Below are 13,310 nucleotides of genomic sequence, written 5' to 3' on the forward strand. Positions count from 1 at the left end.
GTGTTTAACTTCTGATAACTCGATGATTTCATTTTACAAAGGAGTGATGTCATTATCTCAATTATTTTTCCGCATGAATCAATGCACTCTTATCATAATTTTGTACTTTCTCGATGATTTCTATTGGAGCGCCCTCTGCAGTGAGTGCACCAACATTTTTTATTCGATATATTGTCAATATCGATCCTGATAATCGTATCGAGTGGACATATCGATACCAACCTATATAGTCGTAAAAAGTATCGATAGTTAAAAATCGATATTTTTCAATTTCCAAGAACTAAAAAAATAATTACTAAAACACGTCTATTATAATTAATTTAAATTTAAATATCAGTGAAACATAAGTAAACAAATGTAAAATTTGATAAAACAATTATTTAATAAGAAAAACGTAAAAATAGATATCGTTTTGAAAAAATGGGGGAAATTTCTCATATCGATATAATCGATATATCGATTGTGCGAGTATCGATATATTCGATATAAAGTCGAATGACAAATATCGATATGAGAGTGCAATACAATGTACTCGGCAAATCCCGGGAGACGAGGAAGACCTAGAGAATCGTTGAGAATACAGAGGCATACATTCACGTACGTGCAATCCCCCATTGTTGTATTGCACTGGTATTATTGGTTATATACAGAGCCAATATATCTACCAATATCTACATACCAACCAAGTACACAACATCATCGTCGTTTAAACAATAAAAAACTGGAGTTGGTGGTGTGAAGGTAAATAGAGTGATTGACATGTGGTGTTAAATAAATTCACCTGAGAATGTTGATGCAGAGATAATCATTGATCAATACATCGTCAATGTTTACAAGTTGGCCTTGTCACTGAAAGCTGGTAGGTGTGCCTGATTATCAGTCCAGATTTGCATCAAATAGTCTGTGAGCTCCTGGTATATTAGAAGAGTTTCGTGTACGAGCTGTTGGATTTATTTATTTATTGTTATTATATTTTTTTAGGTGAATCAGGGAGAAATTATCAATGAAGTTGGATGATGAGGATACGTAGATTCAACGAGGACTGAGGTTTTATTATGCGATGGGGTGGATAGAAATAACGTCTATATGGTTCGTCATGTGGACGTGCCTGATGTGGGGACTTGAACTTGTACCCCAGGTCACACCAAAACAAGTACCCTGTGATAAAACGAGGAAAGTATTTACTGACACCTGGGGAATGATCAGTGATGGACCCATGGGATCTAATTACACTCAGGATTCTCATTGTGAATGGCTGATCAAAGGTAAACCTCTTTTTTATTCCTTCCAAATTTTTCACACAGAAACAACTTTTTTTTATTAATATAACGTAAATAATTACTAGGAAATCCGCACGGTTTAAGTGTTTATACTTATTTAGGTTTCATTGTGAATAGTTTTTTATTTATTCGGTAAATGTTATTGTTTTATTGGCGTGGATGCTTTTTTTAATCGGAATTTTTTTATTTTTCCATGGTTTTTTTAAATATAGGCCAGGATAATTATTAAAATTCATTTAATTGTGGTGTAGAGAATTGATGTTTTCTAATTGATTAAAATTCATAATCAAATATTGCATTTTGGAAATTTTATTTTGGGTTTTTCTATTGAGAAAGCTTTGGAAATCATTTGAAAATTTTTTTAAAAACTAACAAGGCAATTAAAAACTTTTCAATTCTCAAAATTACGATTTATATTACAAAGCATAAACAAACAATCAATTTTACACCTTGAAGACAAATAATTCAATAACTCAATTCTACCGAGAAAGCCGGAATTCCTAAATGAAAAATATCTTCCACTTTTCGTGAAGAACGTTGATTGATATTCCCAAGTGAATTCGTAACAAAAAAACATTTGAAAGAAAATCACTTGATTAAAATTGCAAAACAAGTAAAAATAAACGTCCTGCTACTTGAAATTCCCGCCCCTCCATTAATTGTTCTTCCACCCTGCCTGAAATGAAAATAAAAAGTTCTGATCAACAGAGCCTAAATTAAATCCTCAAAATTAACAGATTTTACATGAATAGTTAAAGAATAACCAATTAATAAAGAATGATAGAAGTAGTTGAAGATTTTTATTTAGAGATAATCCTATTCCTATTGTCTTAGAATAAAAACTCCAATCTACTAACACACGTTTGAGAAAATTGAAGTGCACATTACCTTCTATTTTCATCTACATCTTTTCCTTTTATCTCTTAGTAAACCGGAATAATCTGAGACTAATTACTGATTATAATTTCTAAGTTAACAATACAATTTTTCCGCAATTCCTTTCTAGGACAATTCTTTGGAATAATCGTCGAGCTATCCTTACCTCTTTAAATCAATTAGATCCTAGTTTATGTGAGTTAATTACTTAAAGACATCGCTCATCAATCGGAAATTAATTGATTCAATACGAGCTATCAACGTCTTATTCTTTCATTTAATATTCAGTATTCATTTATTCTCAGTGAGAACTTCTATTTTGACAATGAATTTTTAATTTTTACTTTTAAAGTATAATCTTAATTCCTCAAATGACTTTCACATTATTTTCCCTTAATTTTTGAATCCCCAGTATTTGACTCTTGTTTTTGCACTCAATTTTTAGACTATGATTTTTATAGTTTTAATTTAATAAATAGTCAATCTATTCTAATAAATTGAGAATATCGGATTGCAAAGATATACTCGATAATTAAATAAATAATTCCTCTTTTCCTTTTCGTATTGAATTAATATGTTGTAAAATTATTGAAATTATGTCATTCTCATGATTTTCCCTTGAGTTATGGCGATTTGAACGTAAAAATGTGATTTTCAAGTTTTTCCGAAATTTCAAATTCTGTTCAATTTTCCTACATTTCCAAAGTAAACAAATAGGAATAATATATATTTATATGCCATTTTAAATAACATTTTTTGCTCTTCAAAATGGCTCCAATTGTCTCTGATTTATTTGCATTTTTGTTGGACTATTCAAGATTTTTCCCTTTTTCTACTGCTACCTCACGCTCTAAGCTTCGTTTTTATTATTAATTATCTTATTCCATATAATTCATGGCGTATAGCCTAATATATATAACAATAATATATAATATATAATATATAATATGTAATATATTATATATAATATTCTAAAGGTCTCAACACGCTCTTAATGATGCCGTTTGAATTTTTCAATTCCCTCGGATCGATGAAGAATTATCGATAATAATATTTCAAATTTCACTCCTCACCATTTGAAAAACAGTAATTTCGTTCAAATAAACTCCATAACAGCTTCTAGTATCCATTTCATATAAAAACCCATCGAACATGAGGCCGGAAAGGCCAAGGATCCACAAGAATTACAAGAAAAGGTCTAATATCGCATTGTTCTAATGAACATTGAACTAGTTTGTTTCAATGACATGCAAATCAGCTCGACTAGTGCAATTGCAAAATGATAAACAACTGGTCAAAATGCCAATATTGAAAACAATTTATTTTCATTGCAGCAAACAACAGCCAACAATTCATAACTCTGAGCTTCAGAACGATGGGAACAGAATGCAGCTATGATTATGTATTTGTTTACGATGGAGACTCGTTTCGTTCACCACTGCTGGGTAGTTTCAGTGGTAAAACTGAACCGCAACAAGTTACCTCCTCATCTGGTTACGTGAGTACCTCATCTTTCTGTCCTACGCAATTATACACTTGCTTCAATGTCGAATACTTTGTCCACAGTGACAGAACACTGGCTACACTAGATAATCATTCCGGTTATGCAAATTATAGTTTCTAAAGTGCAATACGTCCGCATGACACTTGACTATTTTTCATATATATTCCAAATTCCATTTGTGCGTTTTAGCATGAAAAATATTCGCTAATAGAATTATTTTAATTTTTTTATTTGATAAATTGATGATTTTTTATGTTTCAGATGTTGATATTATTGTATAGTGATACCAATTACGTTCTCGATGGTTTTCATGCTGAATTTTCAGTGACTGATTGCCCCAATAATTGCACCAGGCATGGAAAGTGCATCAACAATACGTGCGTTTGTGAGAATGATTGGGGTGGAAAAGATTGCTCAAGGGCTCTCTGTCCAAATAATTGCGGTCAGGGTGGTACCTGTGGAATAAAGAGATGCCAGTGCAGGAAAGGTTTCTCGGGACAATCCTGTTCGCTTCATTCTCTTCATCCTGAGGGCAATAAGTGGCACTGGTTATCGCACTCCGAAGGAGGCATGACACCTCGAGCAGCTCATTCAGCCGTTTATGACAGTGAAACTGATTCTCTCTATGTATTTGGAGGATATGATCTCAATTATGTTCTTGGGGACTTGGAAGTTTACAGATTTAATACAAGTCAGTGGGAAGATGAGCATGGGACAGTATTAGAAGGTGCATCTGCTGCTGAATCTCTAGATCCAATGCTGATCGCCAGTGAGCTAGAGCGAGGTACCGAGGAGAAATACGGTCTCTCGTCGTCGTCCTTCGTCTGGAAGTTGCTCTACAACATAAAAGGTAACGGTACGCTGAGTCTTCGTGATCGGGCAACGATAGACACCAGCCAACACGGTTGGCGTGAGCTACGAAATACCCCAGAGCACCGTAAAGCCCAGGAAGCCCGTGAATCTGAGAAAAATCGTCGAAGACACTCTCGTCTCATCAGATCCCTCCTCAGAGCCCCCAGAGACACCGACGATCTCCACTTCTTCATCGAGAAAACCTCAACGCAATCAGAATTCGTCCAACAGATAATCGACACAAACTCAACCACCGAAACCATCTTCACTGAATCCATCAGCTCCATCAATTCCAGCACCAACGAGACACTCAAGCCAAGCCCCAGGTATGGCCATGCAGCCTGTAGATATGCCGACGGATTCGTCATCTACGGGGGCAAATTGGCGGACGGCTCCCTGTCAAATGAACTCTGGCATTACAATGTAAACACAAAAATCTGGACTCTTCGTGCCAAATACTCAGACTATTATCCTCCACATCTCACCAGGCACACCCTGACCCTTGCCGAGGATCGAGTTTACGTGTTTGGAGGTAGCACAGTTGATGGAGAATTTTCCTCAAGTCTCTTCAGCATTAAACTCGACTTAACGGATTCATCTTCATCCTCTGAAAAATGGAGGAGAGTCCGCCCCAGAGGAGGGAAGGAGCTGGACGTCAGAGTTGTTGCTCACTGCACAGTCTATCACAAAGCAACAAATTCACTTCTTGTCTATGGAGGAGTTGTTGCCAGTGTTGCAAGATTCAGCAAACTCTCAGATCGAATGTTTGTGTTCCAGCTGGATCGCAAGGTCTGGTCTGAGATTCATTACCCCAGGGAGCATCTTCCGGACATCTATGTACCACGAGAAAGGGCTTTTCACACCTGCAACATCATTGGAAATTATTTAGTTGTCTTTGGAGGATATTCCCATCGACACAATAAAGAGGAGATCTGCTACGACAATCAAATGTATCTTTATAATTTAGGGTGTCATGTATGGGTGAGTCATGAGGTCCTTGGAGTAAGTGATAAAGATTCTGGATATCCCAAGCAGCAGGGGGTATTTGCTCATGCTGCTGATGCCAGAAATGGAAATACACTTCTTCTGGTTGGAGGATACCATGGAAATGTCAATGCTGATCTTCTTGCTTATACTCTGCCTCCAATGCTAGCACCTGGGGATGGAGATTACGTAGAGCCTGAGCAGCTCTGTCCAAAGCACAAGAGCTTTACCGAGTGCTCAGCTAATCCGGAATGTGGCTGGTGTTCAGCTGATGAAATTTGTTATGGCAGAACAATTGGAAGTAACTGCACCACCAATTTGCAGACCTCTAGGTGTCCCGGTGTGTGTCCTGTCCTGGGGGACTGTCACTCGTGTCTACTTCATGGACAACCTGGTGGAGGATGGGGTACCAACTCCAAGGGAAAGACCTCCATCTCGAATAAACTCAATCTTGGAACGTGCACTTGGTGTGTGCAGAATGCTCGATGTCACCATAAGAATGATAATTATGGGGTTTGTGGCTCCAGGGATGACACCTTGTCGAGAATTCCTGCGTGGTGGGGAAGCAAGGGAACTGAGATAACGAGAGTTGAAGAGTGCAGAGAGATGGATAAGAGGCCTGGATTGACATTTCTCAAGTACAAACCACCTGTTAATTTTACCCAGCCTGATTCTGTCACCATTGTCAATGCTACGACTATTGATTTTAATGTGCCATCGATGCAAGGGGCCAAGACAGAGTCTGCACTTGGGGGTGAGATGATAGCAAGACTCACTGGATTCCTCAGACCACCCCAGGAGTACTGGGTGAGTTCAGCTGAGCATTTGAAGATCTGTGTGAGTTACAACAGTGCAACTCTCCGAGTATCTCGTCATAATAGCTCGAGTGATCTTGAACTCGTAGCTAATTTAACAGCTGAGACATCACAGTGCATCTCAACCAAGTGGCCTGATGGAAGTTATATGAATCTTGAGCCCGGCAGGTATCTCCTGGACTTTGAATCAAAACGAATGGTAACAGCGAATTACGCCTATCCCTCAAAAATGGAGATAACTCACAACAGAAGTGGTGATAATCCAAAAGTCTTCACCTTCGAGTACCTAGAGCCCTACCAGAACGGTTCCTGCGAGCAGTACAGAAATTGCCTCCACTGCTTAACAGATTCATCCTGTGGCTGGTGTGATGTCAGCAACAGCTGTCTCTCGAGGGCATCCAACGAGACCGAGAGCTGTTCAATAACGATCGATTACGACGACGAGGGAAATCCCATAAACGAGTGGCACTATCTCACCATCAATCCCTCCTCCTGCGCCAATTGCTCCAACTACATCTCCTGCGAGTCTTGCGTATCCACTAATCTCTGCGAGTGGTGGACAGAGGAGGCAAGATGTGCTAGACTGGGAAGACTTCCAAACAGTGTTGTTAGCCTTGAAGAATGTCCCATCCCCTGCAGACAAAGATCGAATTGCACGCAATGCCTGGATGATCGAGGAAGATGTGTCTGGTGTGAAGCCACTCAAGAGTGCTTTTCCTTCTCTGTCTACACATCAGAGTATCAATTCGGTCTCTGCCGAGAGTGGATGGACCAAGCAGGACTGATGGGTGTCACCTCGCGATCTGGATCATCCCTCACTGGCAATGACCAGTGCAAATCGTGCAATCGTCACTCAAACTGCACAAGTTGTCTTCACTCCCTCAGCTGTGGCTGGTGTTATTCCCTGGATAATCCAATCACTGGTGTCTGCGTTCAGGGGGATTTCAACCGAGCCCATGTTAATTGCAGTTTAATAATAAACGAGAATCAAATGGATCACTTGAATGAGACATTAACCGAGGAGCAAGTGGGCTGGGCTTATGCCCAATGTCCTGACGTCGACGAGTGCGACCTGGGGCTCCACGATTGTCATAAAGACGCCCAGTGCACCAACACCCATGGTAGCTACAGTTGTCAATGCAAGAGAGGATTTCATGGCGATGGAAAAGAAAACTGCACAAAAACCTGTTATGAGAAATGTGTAAATGGTAACTGTAGTGAAGCACCTGATTACAAATGTGAGTGCAATCTTGGGTGGACTGGGCCTGACTGCAGGACCAATTGTGGCTGCTATAATCATTCGACGTGTATCAACAGCGTTGGTGTCTGTGATGAGTGCCAGGACTGGACGACAGGTCAGTACTGCGAGGAGTGCAAAGCTGGGAGTTATGGTAATGCCACGAGCCCCTTGGGCTGCAGAAAGTGCAATTGCAATGAGCACGGTGATAAGGATCTTGATTACTGTGACAGACAGACAGGTAGATGCTTCTGCAGGGATAACACCAAGGGTGAGACCTGTGGAAAGTGCAGGAGGGGATATTATGGTGATCCCAGGGATGGGGGCATGTGCTATTATGGGTGTATGTCTAGGGGAATGCTCAGTGGTGAAGGCAGTGGACAACAGGGACTTGGCAGCAGACATTCTCAGTTGTCATTGTGGGAGAGCCATCTGGGTGGCAGCCCAACCAGGGAATGTCTCTGGATTGTCAGCCCCAAGAGCGGATTCTCATCTGCTAATCCACCAACTTCTTCGTTGACTACTCAGAGTGTCATTCAGTTCAGTATTCATGATGATATCAATGTCAGCTGTCAGGAGAACAGTGTTTATGTTTATGATGGATTACCTGATTTCGTGTCCTCAACGAGCAGTCATCAGAGTCAATTGCTTGGAGTCTATTGCACTGAGAGCACTGATTATCCAGTTACAGTTGAAGCAAAGTCTGGAATTTTAACTGTTCATTATAAACAGCTGGATGAGGTTGAGGGATTCAATGCTAGTTACGTTGCTATGACATGTGGTGACAATTGCCCTTCCAATCGAGAGTGTCGAGGGGGTAATTGTCTCTGCAGAATTGGCTTTGTCGGGATAAACTGTGACATTGAACTCTGTCCAAATAACTGTACGTCCACCAAGAAACAGGGAGTCTGTGACAAGAGTTATGGACACTGTGTGTGCTCACCAGGATTTGGAGGTCGTGACTGTGCGATTAAAATCAAGGATCACCAGCTGGTATTCACAGAACTCTTCAACTCTGAGTATCTCGCTGATCATCTGGATCACTTACGTAAAACACTTCCTCGTTTTGGTCACAGTTTAGTTGCAGACAGGAGAGGAAGTCTCTGGATGTTTGGAGGATATTCCCTGAGTCATGGGCCCCTCAACGACATCCGATTATTTGATACTAAAAATAATACCTGGATGCCAGTGACTGTAGAGTCAACTTCTGAGGCTTCAATGCCCCAGGGTAGATACTTCCATGCAGCTGAGATCGTACACAGCCGTCAGCAGATCTTCATCTATGGGGGACTGACGATGAAGGAAGAGGGTATTCAGGGACTGTCCAACAATACCTTGAGTGACTTCTGGAAATTTTCCCTTCAGAATCAGAGGTGGAGTTTAGTGAAACAAGATACAATCCTGAAGGATGAGCCTCCACCCCTGGCAGGGCACACCCTGACCCTCAGAAGAAATGGTGAATCAGAGAGTTTGATATTAATCGGAGGATTTAGCCCCAAGTACGGATACCTGGATAAAGTCTGGGAGTTCAATCTGGAGACTGAGATATGGGAGAGTGTGAAGACCCTGGGGAATGGTCCCCTCGGTGTTTACGGACACACTACAGTCTATCACACAAAATCAGACAGTCTTTATGTATTCGGTGGCTACACGTATGCTGTCAATCGTACGTTCATCTCGAATAAACTGTACGCCTTGAATTACAAATCGAGAATGTGGTCGATTCTTCCGCCCTTTGATGATGACTCAAACGATGGAAGTTCTCTACCACAGGCGAGATTTCTACACTCAGCAGTGACAACTGACGAGTACATGGTGATTTTTGGTGGTCGACAGAATCCCCACAACACCAGTGACACCTTGATTGCGTACAAGTACGCGTGCAATCTCTGGATTAGACTGATAACCAAGGACACGGAAATCATTGGAACACCTCCACCACCTGCTTACGCACACGCAATGACTCATGCAGATCCAGAATTAAATCTTCTGTACGTCGTTGGTGGATTTGACGGGGGGATAAAGAGCCACGTCACCCAGATCAGCATTCCTGAGGATCTCTGCAGTCTCTGGACTGATAAGAACACTTGCAGAAAGTACTTCGGCTGCTCATTCTGCGCTGTAACTATGATTGATGGAAAGAACGCGTCTTACTGCTTCTCAAATCAATTATTTGGGAATCAAGATGATAAGTGTGACATCAATGTCACTCAGGCTCAAAGATCCAACGGGATATTCTGCAATTCCGAGTGGATGGCGAACAGAAAGTGTCAGTCATTGAAGAGCTGTTCAGAGTGTCTTGCACAGTGGCCATACTACAAGGATGAGGATCAAGTGTGCAAGTGGTGTATGAATTGCCCAGTGGGTAAGTGCATACCAGTGACGAAGGACTGCAATGAATCGAATAAATGTAACAGTCTTCCAACATCTGTGACAAACGTGGGACAGTGTGGGGAGAGCCAGTGTCCAGCTAGTGACTGTGATAAATGTAATAATTTGGGTGATGACTGCGTTTGGACGAGACAGATATTGAAAACTCCAGGTTCAGGATGGAAGCAGACAGCTGAGCCTATCTTCGACTGGAATTGTGTTTCCAAGAGTCTCGTTGAGAGATCTAACATCAAAATGACGAGTGGTGAATGTGAGAAACGATGCAGTGATCATAAAGACTGCAGGAGTTGTTTGAAAGGTACGGGATCAGAGGGTGGTTGGCACGAGTGTCGATGGTCCACTCAAATGAACGAGTGCATTTCACCCTCGTATCAGCCCCTGTACTGCGCTGGAGGTGTCTGTGGACTTGTCCTCAAAAACACTGACGTTGAACACTGCCCTGAGCCCTGTTCCGTCTTCAAACAATGCAGCACATGTCTGAAGCACTCGCACTGCGGCTGGTGCTCTCTGGATTCAGCGAATATCACTGGTCAAGGAATATGCACAGAGGGATCTCTAGAGGCACCAACTGATCATCCAGCTGGTGGAACTTGTCAAATGATCTACAATCAGATGAAACCACCGACTCCACCTCCAGCCACAACATCACTTCCTCTTATCTCGAATGATACAGATTCACACGAATCATCTTCAACGAATGACAGCGCGATTTATGTAATCAGAAAACCTGAAGTCTTCTCCTGGCATTACGTTAGGTGTCCACCAGAGGACGAATGCATAAACGGTCATCACACGTGCTCTCCAAAGAGCGAAAAGTGCTTTGACCTTGAGGAGGGATTCGAGTGCATGTGCGGTGATGGATACAAGAACGAGACTGCCCTAGCATTCAATGATTTTGGGAGAAAGACTTGTGTGCCAATGTGCACTCAGGGATGTGTCAGGGGTACATGTGTAGAACCCAATGTTTGTCGATGTGATTTCGGTTACGTTGGTGCCAATTGTTCTATTCAGTGTCAGTGCAACGGACACAGCAATTGCGCTGGTCCTGACAAACTCGATGAATGTCTGGAGTGTCACAACAACACAATGGGCCCACAGTGCGACAAATGTCAACCACTCTACGTAGGTAATCCCGCTGACAACGGACAGTGTGTTCCCTGTCTTGATTACTGCAATGGACACACCAGAATCTGCATAAACGAGAGCATGACTGTGTCTGATCCAAACTCTGTGGATCGAATGTCAATTGAATTGTTGACTAAACAACTCGTGGAAGGACCAGTGTCCAAAGCCAAATGCGTTAACTGTGGTAATAACACGAGGGGTGATAAATGCGGTGAGTGTGTGCCAGGATATTTTCGAGGTACTGAAGATCTTAGAGATGTCTGTCGTCAGTGTGAATGTCATGGGCATGGTTTCACGTGTGATCCAGTCACTGGGGAGAAATGCAATTGTGGTAATAACACTGAGAGCGAGCCCTCCTGCACCCCGGGTCCAAGCAAAGGTACCAATGTCCAGGGGACACCCTGTTGGAAAGCCCAGTGCAGCAAGTGCAGAGAGAATTATGCTGGTACACCCACTGGTGGACACCAGTGCTACAAAACTGTTACTGTTGACAACAAGATGTGTTTTGACTCGAAGCTCATTGACGAGTGCAAGATGAAACCCAAACCCCTCAATCCAGGACAGACTGTCTTCTACATGGTTCAGCCTCGATTCATGAATGTTGATATTAGAGTGATGGTGGATGTGACTCAAGGAGCTCTCGATCTCTTCCTGTCACCCAGGGATGACTCATTCGTTGTTAATTTGAATTCGTCGACTGGCTATCAGGAGGTGGGACTCGATGAGAGATTCAAGTGGAGAAAGGATCATTATGATAATTGGTTTGATGATCATCTGCTGCATCGAGTGAGGATTGTTGAGTTTCTTCCTAATGAGAGCATTCCTGAGATGAAATGGAACACTGGACCACAGTATGTCGTGATGGAGAGATATGCTGAGGGATTGGCAACATTTATCACGATCGAGCAGAAGGACACTTTTCTCGTTGTGAGGAATCTCACCAACAGATTGGTACTGACTCTGCCGCAGGACAGACACGAATTGGGGCAGACCAAGTTCCATATTGCACTGAGGGCCATTGACACTCCATACCCTGAGATTAATGGACGCGCTGCCTATGGGATGATCTTCTTCAGGCAGGATCAACTCCATATTGATTTGTTTGTCTTCTTCTCGGTGTTCTTCTCCTGTTTCTTTCTGTTTCTCGCTGCCTGCGTTGTTGCCTGGAAGACTAAACAAGCTGCTGATGTCAGGAGGGCCAGGAGGAGGCACGTCGTGGAGATGCTTCATATGGCTAAGAGACCTTTTGCATCGGCTACTATTCTTTATGATCGAGATGGCAATGAGTTCAGCACTAATTCTCCGCAGAGGAAGGGACGGAGGAATAAACTCGTTAATTTTCATAGTGATGTCAGACCTGTAGCTGTTGAACCCACTGATGATGGAATCGCTGCTGTTGCTACTGTTTTTATTAGGCTTCCTGGGGGACCCCATGCTCCTGTTAAATTGGCACTCGCTAGCTCGTTGATTCTCTTGACGAGGGTCTATCCTGTTAATAGTCGCGTCTTCTTGAGGCGAAGGAATAGTCATGCTGTTAATTAATTTGGAAAAGTCTTTTGAGATCTAGTGAGGTGAGATTTTTTTTCTTTTTGATACTTTTGGCTGAAAATTCTGAGAATAAATTTATTTTGAAATACTATATTCTTTCTTGGGGGAAGTACGATCGGAATATACCTTTTTTTGAAACTGCTTTCAGGTCGATTGAATTTATTTTCGGGGATTGTAATTAGATTTTAATTGTAACAATCATGTGGCTCGAGGAAACTCAATGATTATTCGATTTTTATATTTTCCCATTTTCCTGGGACATGAATTTCTTTAAGTTTTTTTATCTTTAATAATTATTGAGTTTCATGAAGTCATAATTGTTTTAATTGATATCTAATCGGGATGTCCTGAAAATTTTCTGAGGAATATACAATTCAAAGACTAAGACAAAGTATTAAACAAATTATTATTATTATTTCCTCTAAGTGAATGGATATTTGTAAATGGATATATTTTTTTTTCTCTGCAGATTTCCTGGTGGGGCAGGGAACATTTTTTAATTTAATTAACTGAAATATATGTATTTTTGATAAAAACATTGATTAATTAGTAATTAATGATCACCAATTTTCTAGATTTTCGACGAACAAGATAATAAGACAAAATTTTATTTCAATTGATTAATTCTCTCTAGTGAAAATTATGAATTTTTCATTTAAGGTGGTTGTCGCGCGACAGTCTCTGTAAAAAGTTTATCC

General features: G+C 41.2%; 1 protein-coding gene and 1 long non-coding RNA gene across 2 annotated transcripts; one reads left to right on the plus strand and one right to left on the minus strand.

Annotated features, from left to right (window-relative positions):
* Positions 1-566: 566 nt before the first annotated feature.
* On the plus strand, positions 567-13,310 carry Megf8 (multiple EGF like domains 8; the record flags this gene model as incomplete). The annotated part of the gene is given in 4 exon segments (XM_011311067.1): positions 567-859; positions 982-1,265; positions 3,491-3,654; positions 3,922-13,310. Coding segments are annotated over 3 exon segments (9,054 nt in total). The 5' UTR covers positions 567-859; positions 982-1,060.
* On the minus strand, positions 1,664-3,527 carry LOC105270236 (uncharacterized). Its single transcript, XR_892515.1, has 2 exons — positions 3,230-3,527; positions 1,664-1,956 (listed from the first exon to the last, which is right to left on the minus strand). It is a non-coding gene; the product is annotated as an uncharacterized lncRNA (long non-coding RNA).

Source organism: Fopius arisanus, unplaced genomic scaffold (assembly GCF_000806365.1).
Source record: "Fopius arisanus strain USDA-PBARC FA_bdor unplaced genomic scaffold, ASM80636v1 scaffold00081, whole genome shotgun sequence".
NCBI classification, from domain to species: domain Eukaryota; kingdom Metazoa; phylum Arthropoda; class Insecta; order Hymenoptera; family Braconidae; genus Fopius; species Fopius arisanus.